This window comes from Oncorhynchus keta, chromosome 35, assembly GCF_023373465.1.
Source record: "Oncorhynchus keta strain PuntledgeMale-10-30-2019 chromosome 35, Oket_V2, whole genome shotgun sequence".
Classification (NCBI taxonomy): domain Eukaryota; kingdom Metazoa; phylum Chordata; class Actinopteri; order Salmoniformes; family Salmonidae; genus Oncorhynchus; species Oncorhynchus keta.
The window spans coordinates 26,914,271-26,932,025 of NC_068455.1; the positions used below are offsets into that span (position 1 = coordinate 26,914,271).

Below are 17,755 nucleotides of genomic sequence, written 5' to 3' on the forward strand. Positions count from 1 at the left end.
TCACTGGAAAATAAACTGGATATCCGTTCGCGACTATCCTACCAACTGGACATTTAAAAACTATAATATCATGTTTCACCGAGTCGTGGCTAAACGGCGACATGGATAATATACATCAGTTAGTGCATCGATGATTGATATGCACTTTTCACACAAAAGTATGTTCATCTCTAGGAGACAGAATGTGTCTCCTTCCTGAGCGGTATGACAGCTGCGTGGTCCTATGGTGTTTATACTTGCGTACAATTGTTTGTACAGATGAATGTGGTACCTTCAGGCATTTGGAAATTACTCCTAAGGATGAACCAGAGTTGTGAAGGTCTACAATTTTTTTCTGAGGTCTTGGCTGATTTCTTTTGATTTTCCCATGATGTCAAGCAAAGAGGCACTGAGTTTGAAGATTGGCCTTGAAATACATCCATGGGTACACCTCCAATTGACTCAAATTATGTCAGTTATCCTATCAGAAGCTTTTAAAGCCATGGCATCATTATCTGGAATCTTCCAAGCTGTTTAAAGGCACAGTCAACTTAGTGTATGTAAACTTCTGACCCACTGGAATTGTGATACAGTGAGTCTGTCTGTAAACAATTGTTGGAAAAATTACTTGTCATGAACAAAGTTCATGTCCTAACCGACTTGCCAAAACTATAGTTAATTAACAAGAAATTTGTAGAATGGTTGAAAAATGAGTTTTGACTCCAACCTAATACGGAACCCAATCCGGCTGTGCGTGTGCGCTAACGTGCATACATTTATTTTGTCCCCCTACACCAAACGCGATCACGACACGCAGGTGAAAATGTCAAAACAACATCTGAAACAATTACATTCATTTGGGGACAGGTCGAAAAGCATTAAACATATATGACAATTTAGCTTGTTAGCTTGCACTTGCTAAACTGATGTGTCCTATTTAGCTAGCTTGCTGGTGCTAGCTAATTTGTTCTGAGATATAAACATTGAGTTGTTATTTTACCTGAAATGCACAAGGACCTCTACTCTGACAATTAATCCACACAGTCAACTGAATCGTTTCTTGTCATCTCTCCTCCTTCCAGGCATTTTCATCTTTGAACTTATATGGTGATCGCATCTAAACTTTCATAGTATTACCATGACGACCGGCAAAACAGTTTGTCTTTCAATCACCCACGTGGGTATGACCAATGAGGAGATGGCACGTGGGTACCTGCTTCTATAAACCAATGAGGAGATGGGAGAGGCAGGACTTTCAACGCGATCTGCGTCAGAAATAGAAAGGACTTCTATTTTAGCCCTTGGCATCGCAGACGCTCGTTAGCGCGCACGAGCAGTGTGGGTGCAATAATTGAATAACATGGATTTCTAAATGTATTTTGCGACGTTTCCGGTCTGATCAGCATGTAAGTGTATGTGAACTTCCGACTGAAACTGTATCTACGAGGCAGTGTCAGAGAAAGGCCCCAGAAATGGTCAAAGACTCCAGTCACACAAGTCATAGACTGTTCTCTCTGCTACCCCATGGTTCTGAAGTCTAGGTCCAAAAGTTTCCTTAACAGCTTCTACCCCCAAGCCACAAGACTGCTGAACAATTAATCAAATGGTCACCTGAACTATTTACTTTGACCCCCCCCCTTTGTTTTTTCACACTGCTGTGTATTTTCTATGCATAGTCACTTTACCCCTACCTACATGTACAAATGACCTCGACTAACCTGTACCCCCACACATTGAATCGGTGCCGGTTCCCCCATTGTGTTACTATTATTGTGTTACTTTTTATTGTATTTTTTGCCTTAGTTTATTTAGTAAATGTTTTTTAGTAAATGTTTTTACTAAACTCTTATTTCTTGAACTGCGTTGTTGGTTAAGGGCTTGTAAGTAAGCATTTCAAGGTAAGGTCTACACCTGTTTTATTCAACGCATGTGACCGATAAAATGTGATTTGATTAAAACAAATTTCATTGAGCCCTATCTGAATCATGAGGCTCTTTATGAGGTGGCTTGTTGGAAACACACAACACATGGAGCTTCTGTTAACAATTTTGTAATAGCCCCTAGGAATAGTCATGTTGGGTGCTTGATGTAACTCATTTTTAGTATTACAAAGCTATCAATATCTTCTTTAAATGTTGCCTTTGCCTATTGAAATCCCCTTGTCTGACTTAGGCGATGATTTGTGAACAAAAGGAACTCTACCTCTTCAGCACCAACAAATCTAAGAGTTCCAGGTACACTGAGAAGAGGAGACTGCAAAATGTGCGTGGTTCTGTTATTGGGACAGTAAATCAAAAAATAGTCTTAAGCCAAGATCTTTGTTTTCATCCTCGGTTTTTAATAGTTTGGAAGAGCTCACATCCATGACAAGCTCATTGTAATCTTTTCACCTCCATTCCTCCCTAACTCACTCCCTCTTCACTGAAGGTCAGATGACCAGGCCAGGCTGTTGTTGCCCAGTTTAGAGGGCAAAGGTTAGGGAAATGGCCAAAGCCTTTGATTAAATGTAAACAGTTGATTCTCAGATGTTTGGAGTCTGGTGTGGTGTGGCCTCTTCTTCTCCTGCTCTCCTACTCCCTTCTCATAAAGTTACCACAGAGCAGCACTAAACCTGTTTTAAGTTCAGTATAGGCTATTGAGAGCAGAAGCAGTGCTCACAAATACATGTCGAACTGACTGTTGAAATGGGACCTGCTGTGACAATTAGCCTTGTAGCATAAGTAAAGGTTACTGATCCATATATTAGTGCACTGGTAAGTAGTGATGGGTATTTGTCTTCCAGTATTTGTATTCCAGTATTTGTCCTTCATAGATTGTTCGCCATCTTCTTTTTAAATAGGGAGCCAATTTGTTTTCAGCACTTTTAATTCCATGACTGACCAAAACTCATTTTCTCTTGTCCCTCTGCAGAAGACGTATGGTGAGCAATATGTTTGGAACATCGAAATGTAATAAAATCACAATATCGAATATCGAATTCTATAGATATAGAATCGTGAGAAATGCAATACATATCGTATCAAAACTGAAGTATTGTGATAATATGGTATAGTGAGGTCCCTGACAATTCCCAGCCTTACTGGTAAGCCTGGATTGTTGGCAACACAATCTACATAGAAGTGTTGTGTCTATTGTGATGTTTTGTTATGGTGCCTTAGCCTGGTGGTTCCCATGTGGTCTGTTTGTGTGTGTGTGTGTGTGCAAGAACTGACCGGTTTCCACTCTTTATCACTACATAAGCCTGTCAATACTGCTGTAAGGATAGTGTTGTCTGTTCCCTATGGTTTTCTCTAGAGAACACCACGAAACCCATCCAGCAACCACACATAGGGGAACTCAGTTTTTTACAAAACAATGCTAAGTCTCTGCCTGCCTATCCATGACATGGAAAATGGTCCAGAACAGACTATGGGAGGCGCACAGTACGACATAGAGCCATGACTACATGGAACTCTACTCCACATCAGGTACAGTGCATTTGGAAATGATTCAGACCCCTTGACTTTTTCCAGATTTTGTTACCTAACAGCCTTATCCTAAAATGTCTTAAATGGTTTTTTATCCCTCATCAATCTACACACTATACCCAATAACGACAAAGCAAAAACATTTATTAGTTATTCAGACCGTTTACTCAGTACTTTGTTGAAGCACATTTGGCAGCGATTACAACCTTGAGGCTTCTTGGATATGACACTACAAGCTTGGCACACCTGTATTTGGGGATTTCCCCCATTCTTCTCTGCAGATCCTCTCAAGCTCTGTCAGGTTGTATGGGGAGGGTTGCTGCACAGCTATTTTCAGGTCTCTCCAGAGATGTTAGATCGGGTTAAAGTCCGGGCTCTGGCTGGGCCGCTCAAAGACATTGAGACTTGTCCCAAAACCACTTCTGCATTGTCTTGGCTGTGTGCTTAGGGTCATTGTCCTGTTGGAAGGTGAATCTTCGCCCCAGTCTGAGGCTCTGAGCAAGTTTTCATCAAGGATCTCTCTGTACTTTGCTCCGTTCATCATTCCCTCGATCCTGACTAGTCTCCCAGTCCCTGAAAAACACCCCCACACCATGATGCTGCCACCACCATGCTTCACCGTAGGGATGGTGCCAGGTTTCCTCCAGATCTGACACTTTGCGGTGGTGTTATACATTTTGTATTGTTGTGGTGTAATAATGTTATATCATGTACTGTTTTATCTTTTTGTTTTGTGTGATGTAGGTGCCTTAATGTGTTTGGACCCCAGGAAGAGTACCTCTAATGGGGATCCCTAATAAATGCAAATACAACACTTATTTCTCTATGTTTACGCAGCACTCTGAGAATATTTTTCTATCAAAATGGGTAGAGGGGTATAATGGGAAGAGTGTAATGAAAGTGGGCTAGACCTCAAGCCAAGGCTAAGACTTCTCTTCCCCTAGCAAGGAAGAACCAAGTCGACTCTACGCTTGTTTGTTACTATTGTGTTCAGAGTGTTTTTCTGTTGAAGTTTAATTAACCCTTTAGTATTTTAGCGAAACCGGAAATCATACTATTCAGTTGAGAGACTTGGAGATGAACGATGTTCAGGTTGGGTTTCAATGTGAACACTACCCTGGTCTGTCATCCTCCAAACATCCTGGCTTCCCCAGAATAGAGCGTGTGTTTCTTGATGCGTGAACAGTTAGGATGGCATTAAGCTGTATGTTCCAGACATGGTGATATATTTCCTCCTATGCATTGACTGCTGCAGCACCTTGTATTGGGTAATGCCAGGAGGCACAGTAGAAGCTAGAAAGGCCAGTCAGTACATGGCACAGCATCAGGCACGGCTCCTGCTCTTTTAAATATGGATGACTTTTATTATTTTATGGGCGGAAGGGGGGATGGGAGCACAGTGAGCTATCGTAAAGGAGGATCAATAATAAATAGCACTTAGTTATTTTATTCCCACTGAGATTGAACCCTAAAGAGCATTTTTGGCTCTGACACAACTCAGATCACTCTCTAATGGTTATGGAGCATTTGTCTTGTTTCTGTGTGTGCAGGCGTCTTGCTCAAATAACGTTGATACCGGTAGTCTAAGGTTCTGAAAGATAGGCGAGGACAATAATCGTAACTTCACTTCAGCTTCTTTAATAGCACAACAATGTATTCTAGATGTTTGTAAAAAAAAAAAAAAACTAGTGCTTGGGAAATATTTGGGCAGAGATACATTTTCTCAGAGAACTGCTCTTTAAGCGAAAACCACATCAGTGTCTGTCATCACGTGTCAGTGAGCTTTTTTTCTTATGTCAGTCAACTGTCTTTCCTACATGTTGCCTTTCTTACTACTACTACTACTACTGTATGTGTTAGTATCATCCAGTTTTTGTAAAGCCTGATCGGCCCTGGGTATTAGTTGGTTATCATATGTCATAGTCACTCAATTAATATAGGTCATTATTAGTACAAAATAGTAACATTCCCCAACAATATCACTCGTTATGTGGAAGTGACTATTGTATTATTTAAGACATATAAAGCATATAGACTGAACAAAAATGTAAAATGTAAAGTGTTGATCCCATGTTTAATGAGCTGAAATAAAATTTCCCGGAAATGTTCCATATGCACAAAAAGCTTATTTCTCTCAAATGTTGTGCACAAATTAGTTTATCTGACAGGTGTGGCATATCAAGACACAGGTACACCTTGTGCTGGGGACAATAAAAGGGATCTCTAAAATGTGAAATTTTGTCACAACACAATGCCACAGGTGTCGCAAGTTTTGAGAGAGACCGTGCAATGGCATGCTGACTGCAAGAATGTCCATCAGAGCTGTTGCCAGAGAATTTAATGTTAATTTCAATACCATAAGCTGCCTCCAACTGCGTTTTAGAGAATTTGACAGTACGTCCAACTGGCCGCACAACCATGACAACGTACGTATATGGCGTCATGTGGGTGTGTGATTTGCTGATGTCAATGTTGTGAACTGAGTGCCCCATGGTGGGGTTATGGTATGGGAAGGCATAAGTTACACAACGAACACAATTGCATTTTATCGATGGCAATTTGAATGAACAGCGATACTGTGAATGGCCCATTGTCGTGCCATTCATCCACCGCCATCACCTCATGTTTCAGCATGTCGCAAGGATCTGTACACAATTCCTGGAAGCTGAAAAAGTCCCAGTTCTTCCGTGGCCTGCATACTTACTAGACATGTCACCCATTGAGCATGTTTGGGATGCTCTGGATCAAGGTCTACGACAGTGTGTTCCAGTTCCCTCCAATATCCAGTAACTTCTCACAGCCATTGAAGAGCAGTGGGACAACGATCCACAATCAACAGCCAGATCATCTCTGAAGGAGATGTATGAGGCAAATGGTGGTCACAACAGGGACCGACAGGTTTTCTGATCCACGCACCTACTCTTTACGGTATCTGTGACCAACAGATGCATATCTGTATTCCCAGTCATGTGAAATCCATAGATTAGGGCCTAATTAATTATTTAAATTGACTGATTTCCTTATATGAGCTGTAGCTCAGTAAAATCTGATACACTGCCGATTTTGCAGGTTTTCCGACTTACAAAGCATGTAGAGGTCTGTCATTTTTATCATAGGTACACTTCAACTGTGAGAGACATTGTGTGATTTTTTAAGTAATGAATTTGCATTTTCTTGCATGACATAAGTATTTGATACATCAGAAAAGCAGAACTTAATATTTGGTACAGAAACCTTTGTTTGCAATTACAGAGTTCATACGTTGCCTGTAGTTCTTGACCAGGTTTGCACACACTGCAGCAGGGATTTGGGCCCACTCCTCCATACAGACCTTCTCCAGATCCTTCAGGTTTCGGGGCTGTAACTGGGCAATACGGACTTTCAGCTCCCTCCAAAGATTTTCTATTGGGTTCAGGTCTGGAGACTGGCTAGGCCACTCCATGACCTTGAGATGCTTCTTACGGAGCCACTCCTTAGTTGTCCTGGCTGTGTGTTTCGGGTTGTTGTCATGCTGGAAGACCCAGCCACGACCCATCTTCAATGCTCTTAATGAGGGTAGGAGGTTGTTGGCCAAGATCTCGCGATACATGGCCCCATCATCCTCCCCTCAATATGGTACAGTCGTCCTGTCCCCTTTGCAGAAAAGCATCCCCAAAGAAGGATGTTTCCACCTCCATGCTTCACGATTGGGATGGTGTTCTTGTACTCATTCTTTTTCTTCCAAACACGGCGAGTGGAGTTTAGACCAAAAAGCTCTATTTTTGACTCATCAGACCACATGACCTTCTCCTATTCCTCCTCTGGGTCATCCAGATGGTCATGGGAAAACTTCAGACGGGCCTGGACATGCGCTGGCTTGAGCAGGGGGATCTTGCGTGCGCTGCAGGATTTTAATCCATGACGGCGTAGTGTGTTACTAATGGTTTTCTTTGAGACTGTGGTCCCAGCTCTCTTCAGGTCATTGACCAGGTCCTGCCGTGTAGTTCTGGGCTGATCCCTCACTTTCCTCATGATCTTTGATGCCCCACAATGTGAGATCTTGCATGGAGCCCCAGACCGAGGGTGATTGACCGTCATCTTGAACTTCTTCCATTTTCTAATAATTGCGCCAACAGTTGTTGCCTTCTCACCAAGCTGCTTGCCTATTGTCCTGTAGCCCATCCCTACCTTGTGCAGGTCTACAATTTTATCCCTGATGTCTTTACACAGCTCTCTGGTCTTGGCCATTGTGGAGAGGTTGGAGTCTGTTTGATTGAGTGTGTGGACAGGTGTCTATTATACAGGTAACGAGTTCAAACAGATCACCTACTGGTTGGTAGGTGATCAAATACTTATGTCATGCAATAAAATGCAAATTAATTACTTATAAATCATACAATGCGATTTTCTGGATTTTAGTTTTAGATTCCGTCTCTCACAGTTGAAGTGTACCTATGATAAAAATTACAGACCTCTACATGCTTTGTAAGTATGAAAACTTGCAAAATCGGCAGTGTATCAAATACTTGTTCTCCCACTGTGTGTGTGTGTGTATATATATATATATATATATATAAAATTCCACCTCTAACAGTTCCCTACTGTCTCTTTTCTGACACATTCAGTCCAACACCGAATAATTAATACATTTTTCTCTCCCTGCAGCTCTTCAGAGAAGTAAGAATAATGAAGATTTTAAACCACCCAAATATAGGTAAGCAGAACACACACACATACACCACACAATACCATACACTACACACCACCATACACTACACACCACCTTACAGATGGAGACAGGATATACGTTGTTAATTGCGTTTAATTTTGTACGTCATGATTTCCTCTGCTCAAATGTGGTTATAATTAAATGTGCAATGATAACCATTTAAAAGAGCGAGAGGGAGCCTCTTCTCCATCCCACCTCCACTATATATAGCCATGGAGCTCTCAGCCACTCATCCAGAGACTGTTAGAACAGCTCACTGAAAAGACTGCAGGGAGGCTGATTTTACACTGTATACCCAATAAGTTCGAGTTCCCTGTATAATATGCCCACATGTGAGAAATGGTAGGCCAGAGAGTGTATGCAGCAACACACGCACCATTCTAAGATGAGGGAGTGGAGAGGTCAGTTGGAGGAGTGATCAAAGGAAATGAGAAATACATTTATTCAGTTTCCTCAGGCTCTTCAAGGCTACAGTTGAAGTCGGAAGTTTACTTACACCTTAGCCAACTACATTTAAATTCAGTTTTTCACAATCCCTGACATTTAATCAGAGTAAAAATTCCCGGTCTTTGGTCATTTAGAATCACCACTTTATTTTAAGAATATGAAATGTCAGAATAATAGTAGAGTGATTTATTTCAGCTTCTTTCATCACATTCCCAGTGGGTCAGAAGTTTGCATACAGAGTAAAAATTCCCTGTCTTTGGTCATTTAGAAGAACCACTTTATTTTAAGAATATGAAATGTCAGAATAATAGTAGAGTGATTTATTTCAGCTTCTTTCATCACATTCCCAGTGGGTCAGAAGTTTGCATACGCCCAATTAGTACTTTTGGTAGCATTGCCTTTAAATTGTTTCACTTGGGTCAATCGTTTCGGGTAGCCTTCCACATGTTTCCCACAATAAGTTGGGTGAATTTTGGCCCATTCCTCCTGACAGAGCTGGTGTAACTGAGTCAGGTTTGTAGGTCACCGTGCTCGCACACACTATCAGCTCTGCCACAAATTTTCTATGGGATTGAGGTCAGGGCTTTGTGATGGCCACTCCAATACCTTGACTTGGTTGTCCTTAAGCCATTTTGCCACAACTTTGGAAGTATGTTTGGGGTCATTGTCCATTTAGAAGACCCATTTGCGACCAAGCTTTGTCTTGAGATGTTGCTTCAATATATCCACATCATTTTCGTCACTCATGATGCCATCTATATTGTAAAGTGTACCAGTCCCTCCTGTAGCAAAGCACCCCCACAACATGATGCTGCCACCCCCGTGCTTCACGGTTGGGATGGTGTTCTTCGGCTTGTAAGCCTCCCCCTTTTCCCTCCAAACATAACGATGGTCGTTATAGCCAAACAGTTCTATTTTTGTTTCATCAGACCAAAGGACATTTCTCCAAAAAGTACGATCTTTGTCCCCATGTGCAGTTGAAATCAGTAGTCTGGCTTTTTTTATGGCTGTTTTGGAGCAGTGGCTTCTTTCATGCTGAGCGGCCTTTCCGGTTATGTCGATATAGGACTCGTTTTTACTGTGGATATAGATACTTTTGTACCTGTTTCCTCCAGCATCTTCACAAGGTAGCTGTTGCTGCTGTTGTTCTGGGATTGATTTGCACTTTTCACATCAAAGTACGTTCATCTATAGGAGACATACCACTCAGGAAGGAGACGCGTTCTGACAGCTGCGTGGTCCCATGTTGTTTACACTTGCGTACTAATGTTTGTACAGATGAACGTGGTACCTTCAGGCATTTGAAAATAGCTCCCAAGGATGAACCAGACTTGTGGAGGTCTACAATTTTTTCTTCTGAGGTCTTGGCTGATTTTATTTTGATTTTCCCACAATGTCAAGCTGAGTTTGAAGGTAGGCCTTGAAATACATCCACAGGTACACCTCCAATTGACTCAAATGATGTAAATTAGCCTATCAGAAGCTTCTAAAGCCATGACAATTTTCTGGAATTTTCCAAGCTGTTTAAAGGCACAGTCAACTTAGTATATGTAAACTTCTGACCCACTGGAATTGTGATACAGAGAATTATAAGTGAAATAATCTGTCTGTAAATAATTGTTGGAAAAATTACTTGTACCATGCACAAAGTAGATGTCCTAACCGACTTGCCAAAACTATAGTTAACAAGAAATTTGTTGAGCTCCAACCTAAGTGTATGTAAACTTCTGACTTCAACTGTATCAGCAGTAGAACATGTGAATGATTGTAAACTGGATTGCTTGCTCTAAACTACGATTGTTTGCTCTGGATACTGAGGAACATAAACTCCCTAGAACCATCTTTCTTACTTACTGACTTTGTTGTCCGCATGGGGAAATGTTGTTGTTGTAGTGTCATGTACATGTTTTAAAGATCAGTTTCAATACGAAACAGAATTGATAATACAACATTCTTAACAGTTACATACCAATAAACTTTAAAAAACAATCATAATTAAAGACTAGCATGCTGGCCTTACTGAGTCGATAGGAACATTAGCCCAAGCTATTTAGGAGGGATATCATACCTGGCACAAATACTTGTCTAGTTCTGTTTTTCCTGCTGAAGGGTGCCCTATACCTGCGCCCAGAGTGGAGTAATTCAAAGTCTGGGTACAGGGGGTGGCTTGGGTCTAAAATTTTTGTGAGCCTTACGGAGGGCCCTGACCTTAAAGATCTCATCCAGGCCTGTCTGTTTGACTCCAAGTACCTTGCTTGCTGTGGTGATAATCCTTCTCAGCATATTTCTCTGGCTGACAGTGGCATTGCCAAACCAACAAACAATACAAAAAGTTAAAATACTCTCAATTAAATATTTGTTAAACAGAGTCAGTATAGTACAGTCTACATTAAAAGATCCCAGCTTTTTGAGAAAGTACAGTCTCTGTTGGCTCTTTGTAGATCAGGTCTGTACATTTATTCCACTGAAGCTTATTGTCCAAGAGGACACCCAGGTATTTGTATTCCTCTACAATCTCTATATTCTGACCACTGATAGATGTTGCAGAGGTGTTGTACACTTCCTGAAATCTATGCACATCTCTTTGGTCTTGGACCAAGTGTGATTCCTCACACCATTCTACAAATCCATTTAGGACCGGGCCATGATGTTCCTCATCATCATGCAACAGGCTGATCAAGGCAGTGTCATCAGCAAACTTAACGAGGTGTCTGTCAGGGTGGGAACTAGTACAACTATTAGTGTACAGGAGTAGGGACAAAACACATCCCTGAGGAGAGCCTGTGTTGCTATTGCGTATGTCTGACACATGGGGACCTAATTTTGACTCGCTGTGAGCGTTGGCTCAGGAAGTCCCAACAGCCCCAAAACCAGCCCCACATCTAAGGAGAAGTCCTGAATGAGTCTCTGTGCCAGAATGTAGGGCTGGATTGTGTTGAACGCTGAAGAAAAGTCAACAAACAGAACCCTAACATGCGATTTGGCATCCTCTGGATGTCTATAGACCCCATGTTAAGGAGAGTAAGAATGGCATCATCAACTCCTCTGCTAGGTTGATAGGCAAACTGAAATGGGTCGAGAAGCTTCTGGGTGATGCTGAGAATATGACTTTCCACAAGTTTCTCAAGGAATTTCATTACTAAGGATGTCAAGGCGACAGGACGGTAGTCATTCAACACATGTCCACTTATTTTGTCTGGGCCTGGGCTTTTTGTCTGTGTTACATCCCCTGAACAACTTTACAACATCAGACTGTTTAACAAATCTCTCAAACATTTGTAATGGTGCTTCCGTTTGTTTTACCTCCAACACAAAGTTGTCTGATTCAAATCTTGAGAAGAAAACATCTCCCATGGTCAGCACTGGTTTTCCCCCTGCCTATGTGGAGGTCACTAGCCATCGATTTAATCCCTTGGCCAGGCCATGCTTGCGTTTCCTGAGGAGATGGGTCCTCTCCACCCTTTGCTTGAATGCTTCCTTGTTCACCAGTACAGTGGGGCAAAGTACTGAGAGAAACTTTTGTTATTGACCAAATACTTATTTTCCACCATAATTTGCAAATAAATTCATTAAAAGTCCTACAATGTGATTTTCTGGATTTTTTTTAAATCTCGTTTTGTCTGTCATAGTTGAAATGTACCTATGATGAAAATTACAGGCCTCATCTTTTTAAGTGGGAGAACTTGCACAATTGGTGGCTGACTAAATACTTTTTTGCCCCACTGTATCTGTCTTGATCTCACATTGTACATCTCTTAAAGCCTGTCTATCACCCTTGGCATAAACTGCCTTCTTCCTATCAAGTAGTGATTTTAGATGTTTTGATACCCAAGGCTTATTGTTGGGGAAGATTTTACAGGTTTTAATAGGCACAACTGACTCAACACAGACGATTACAAAGTCTGAAACAACATCTGTGAGTTCATCAAGATCAGAGCTGCTGTCCTCAAATACCTCCCACATAGTACAGTCAAAACACCCCTGGAGACCAAACATAGTACAGTCAAAACACCCCTGGAGACAAGTGATACCCTTGTCATTCCAGATCTGGACAGTTTTAACTGTGGGTTTCTCCCTCTCCAGGAGCTGACAGTAGGTTGGCCTGAGGTAGACCACATTGTGGTCTGATGTCCCCAGGGGTGGTCTGGTGGTGGCAGAAAGTGCATTTTGTATTGTCCCATAGCACAAGTCAAGAGTCCTATTTTTTCTATTGTGACATTTCACATACTGGTGGTATGTGTGCAGGACTTTGCAAGTTGTTAAAATCACCTAAAATAAATGTGGGTGCATCGGGGAGATGGATTCCAGTTTCTGTGACAGATTATAAATCATCTCTGATGCCTTTGTTATATTAGCTTTAGTTGAATGTACACAACGGTAACAAACAATTGGGGGAACTCACGGGGCAGGTAGTAGGGTCACAGTGACACAGAAAGCAGTTCAGTGTCGGGCGTACAGAGTCTCTCTCTGAGCAGGATCCATTTACACCGCTGGTCCCTGACAATGCCGTCAGCTATCCAGGACACCCATTTTTACACAGTTGAGCCAGAAAGATGACATTCTTAATTGTTTTTGAGTGTGGGCCTGAATTCAAGGACAGATCTTTCTCTTTTCTACATAGTCAAGCTGTTTGAGGTGATCGAGACAGAGAGGACGCTGTACCTGGTGATGGAGTATGCCAGTGGAGGTGAGTAGTATGTTATGCCTCGGCTTCTCAGCCCCCATAACTGCTGTGATGGCATAGGGCATGGTGAAGAGCCATACAGGAAACTAGGGCTGTCCCCGACTGAAAAAAACCATGGTCGACTGAGAGTCATCTCGGTTCTATCGACCCATCGATTGGTCTACATTTTCACAAGTGTATTTTTCCATATGTAGACAAATCCTATGTGTTTAATCAAATCAACTACAGTATATTCACTGAGCTTGTCTGATGCGTTAAGTGCACTGTTTGATTAAATAATTAAGACACACATGACTAGAGGGAGTCTGACCGCAATTGATTTGATTGTGCCGAGCCGGGCTCAGACTTGATGTGTTAAAAAAAATGACAGTGAGTGACTGTGTGACTAGCATCCATTGTCACTCTCTCCTCCCTGCTGCAGCAACCACCACAGTGGTTATTGCGCTGTTCGTGCTGCTAAAGCTGCAACATAATTACAGCCTTTCTTAAAATCAATACACAGAAGTATATATTTTTAAACCTGCATATTTAGCTAAAAGAAATCCAGGTTAGCAGGCAATATTAAGGTGAAATTGTGTCACTTCTCTTGCGTTCATTGCACACAGAGTCTCAGGGTATATGCAACAGTTTGGGCAGCCTGGCTCATTGCGAACTAATTTGCCAGAATTGTACGGAATTATGACGTAACATTGAAGGTTGTTCAATGTAACAAGAATATTTAGACTTATGGATGCCACCCGTTAAATAAAATACCAAACTGTTCCGTATTTCACTGAAATAATAAATGTTTTGTTTTTGAAATGATAGTTTCCGGATTCAACCATATTAATGACCAAAGGCTCGTATTTCTGTGTGTTATGTTATAATTAAGTCTATGATTTGATAGAGCAGTCTGACTGAGCAATGGTAGGCAGCATCAGGCTTGTAAGCATTCATTCAAACAGCACTTTTGTGATTTTTACCAGCAGCTCTTAGCAAGCACAGCGCTGTTTGACTTCAAGCCTATCAGCCTAATGGCTGGTGTAACCGATGTGAAATGGCTAGCTAGTTAGTGGGGTGCGTGCTAACAGCGTTTCAAACGTCACTCGCTCTGAGACTTGGAGTAGTTATTCTCCTTGCTCTGCAAGGGCCGCGGCTTTTGTGGAGCGATGGGTAACGCTGCTTTGAGTGTGGCTGTTGTCGATGTGTTCCTAGTTCGAGCCCAGGTCGGGGCGAGGAGAGAGACGGAAGCTATACTGTTACACTGGCAATACTAGCTATAACCTATAAGAACATCCAATAGTCAAAGGTATATGAAATACAAATGGTATAGAGAGAAATAGTCCTATAAATACTATATTAACCACAACCTAAAACCTCTTACCTTGGAATATTGAAGTCTCATGTTAAAAGGAACCACCAACTTTCATATGTTCTCCTGTTCTGAGCAAGGAACTCAAACGTTAGCTTTTTTACATGGCACATATTGCACTTTTACTTCTCCAACATTTTGTTTTTGCATTATTTGAACCAAATTGAACATGTTTCATTATTTATTTAAGGCAAAATTTATTTTTATTAATTTATTATATTAAGTAAAAATAAGTGTTCATTCAGTATTGTTGTAATTGTCATTATTACCCTTACCACCTAGGGGCGGTCCGTCAGGAAGTCCAGGATCCAGTTGCAAAGGGAGGCGTTTAGTCCCAGGGTCCTTAGCTTATTGATGAGCTTTGAGGGCACTATGGTGTTGAACGCTGAGCTGTAGTCAATGAATAGCATTCTCACATAGGTGTTCCTTTTGTCCAGGTGGGAAAGGGCAGTGTGGAGTGCAATGGAGACTGCATCATCTGTGGACCTGTTGGGGCGGTATGCAAATTGGAGTGGGTCTAGGGTTTCTGGGATGATGGTGTTGATGTGAGCCATGACCAGCCTTTCAAAGCACTTCTTGGCTACAGACGTGAGTGCTACGGGTTGGTAGTCATTTTGGCAGGTTACCTTAGTGTTCTTGGGCACAGGCACTATGGAAGTCTGCTTAAAACATGTTGGTATTATAGACTCGGACAGGGAGATGTTGAAAATGTCAGTGAATACAGTTGGTCAGCGCATGCTTGCAGTACACGTCCTGGTAATCCGTCTGGCCCAGCTGCCTTGTAAATGTTGACCTGTCTAAAGGTCTTACTCACATCGGCTGCGAAGAGGGTGATCACACAGTGTTCCGGTACAGCTGGTGCTCTCATGCATGTTTCAGTGTTATTTGCCTAGATGCAAGCATAGAAGTAGTTTAGCTCGTAAGGTAAGGAGCAAGCGCTCCGTGCATATTATGTGTGCCAAACAGGTTCTGTTAGATTACAATGTAATTTCTCTGACTGTTTGGAACAATGTAAACACCTTTTTTTTTTGTAAAGTCTTTATTACAGCTAAATGGAACGGTTTATTTATTGTTCACGCTAATTATTCAAGGGTCAATGCTTGATTGCATTTCAAATCATGAATGACTCATGCTGTGTGATGACATTAATGAATGAGTGATTGATTGTTACAGTACTGTAAGTTATAGATAGACCAAAGTAAGTTTCAGTATTAAGACTAAACAGGATGCGCTCTTAGGCCTACAGCTCAATGGCGGTTATGCGATGCAACTATACTAAGCCTACTAATGATAATGACATGACTTATTGTTATAACAATGATAATCATAACAATAATAGTCACAACAATAATGAAATCAAGAAAAACGAGGGTTATTATAAATATTTTTCTGACCATTTGGAACAGTGTAAGTAACACTAAATAAATGATAAATAATACCCGACAGGCTGTTCTAACGAAAAACAAGATAAAGCCTTTTACAGTATAGCAAACAGATGAATTTGTGAAATTGCTTATCCGACATGTTGTGTGGGGTTTGGTGCTTACGAAGGCTTGGTGCTCATGGAATCAGTAGGCTATTAAACAAACAGGCAACAGAAGCAGGATCTGTCTTATTTCTGTAGATATATTGTTGATTTATAAAGTCAGGCAGATTTAACAGTTAGGCTACAATTAAGTCAAAAGGCTGTTTTTCTCCTCATTCTGCTGCTGCCTCCACAGCATTGTTCTCAACACCAATATGCTGGTTAACTTTGCTATTATGCACAAAGCAACATGGTCTAGGCGCCAACAGTGCACTGATGTGTTTCAGAACCACTGACAGCGACTGCTATCCAACGCAGGAGAAAGCGCACATCTGTTATAAAATATTATTTTTATTAGTGTTGCACCATTGTTCCAACGTAATATAACCATATACAATTTCAGTAGCACATGTCTTAGAGTGATGGACTGTGCCATCCCCACGGCCACTATAATGGATTAGTCCTCTCAGGCAGGTGCCAATTAGACAGGTGTCTTGTACACCATGAACATTTAAAAAAATGTTTTTATGTACTACTTCCCGACTAAAGAAATCTCAGTCAACCAAAAGCCTATTGACCAAACAAACGACCATTCAACAAAACGGGGTCAGCCCTACAGGAAATATATCATATTCAGTACATTGCAACAGTGGCCATTGGCAACCTACTTCTAGGAAATCTGAAATGTGTGTTGACACGTCCTGCATTTAGAGCAGAGTTGGAGGGCACTGGTGACTCTCTTTTTTGCACACATAGGCCTACAAGCTCGCTCTTTCGCACACACGCTCACTTGCTGCCACCGCAGATCAACACTGATTGTGTGTGGGAGGTTTTCGGGGATGCAGAACAAAAGGTTTTATGGGGCAAGTTGTTAATGCGGGACCCCTCCCTTCTCACCCCCTAACCTCTCAGCTGCTGTTAGCACACGAGAGAGCTGTGTCACGTTTTAGCATGGACGGGTTTGAGAGAATACAACACAGCTGCGTGGGCTGAAGAAAGCATCTGATGTTGTTGCCATACTCAGAAGCTTGTGCCTTCAGGACAGTACTACAGTAAAGGAATTAGAGTTCTGTGTCTCTCTGTAGGCGTGAGGAACAGTTAGGTTCACATCCTCTTCATACTGTGTTTTAAAGTAGTTCTTGATTTGATTTGGATTATTCTCTAAACTAGGGCTGTTCAATGTCAGTCCTGGAGGGCCGAAACACTTCTGATTTTCATCCTCTCCTAATAAGGGTTTCATTCAGACTTGGGACACCGGGTGTGTGCCATTAACTACCAGGTAGAAACAAGACACGGAAGTATTTTGGCCCTCCAGAACCGGAATTGAACAGCCCTGCTCTAAACCTTGACCTTATTTGATGTACAAAGTGTTTTCGTACCGTTTTCCCTTTGAAATACACAGCCTTCAATTTAATATCCTTACTGTTGTCTTCTTTCTCTTGCAGGAGAGGTCTTCGACTACCTTGTTGCACACGGAAGGATGAAGGAAAAAGAGGCCAGGGCTAAATTTAGACAGGTAGGTACAGGACTTTACCCGCAGTGTGCTGGATTCTCACCCTGCCTTGCCTGTCTGCCTGCCGATTCCTCACTGGTC

At 41.7% G+C, this 17,755-nt stretch overlaps 1 protein-coding gene across 15 annotated transcripts in view; it reads left to right on the top strand.

The window, feature by feature from the left end:
- LOC118369075 (MAP/microtubule affinity-regulating kinase 3-like) overlaps positions 1-17,755 on the top strand; it is a 44,356-nt gene that overhangs the window by 5,286 nt on the left and 21,315 nt on the right. For 14 of the 15 annotated variants that reach the window (XR_008092960.1, XM_052496776.1, XM_052496780.1 and 11 more), the window contains exons 4-6: positions 8,091-8,139; positions 13,223-13,288; positions 17,607-17,677. Coding sequence is in view for 14 of the 15 variants with exons in the window: in XM_052496776.1 (XP_052352736.1) it covers positions 8,091-8,139; positions 13,223-13,288; positions 17,607-17,677 (186 nt within the window). In the remaining variant the exon portion in view is untranslated. Of the gene's footprint in view, positions 1-1,061; positions 1,612-8,090; positions 8,140-13,222; positions 13,289-17,606; positions 17,678-17,755 lie in introns of those variants that run through there. The other variant, XM_035752108.2, reaches the window with a different exon arrangement.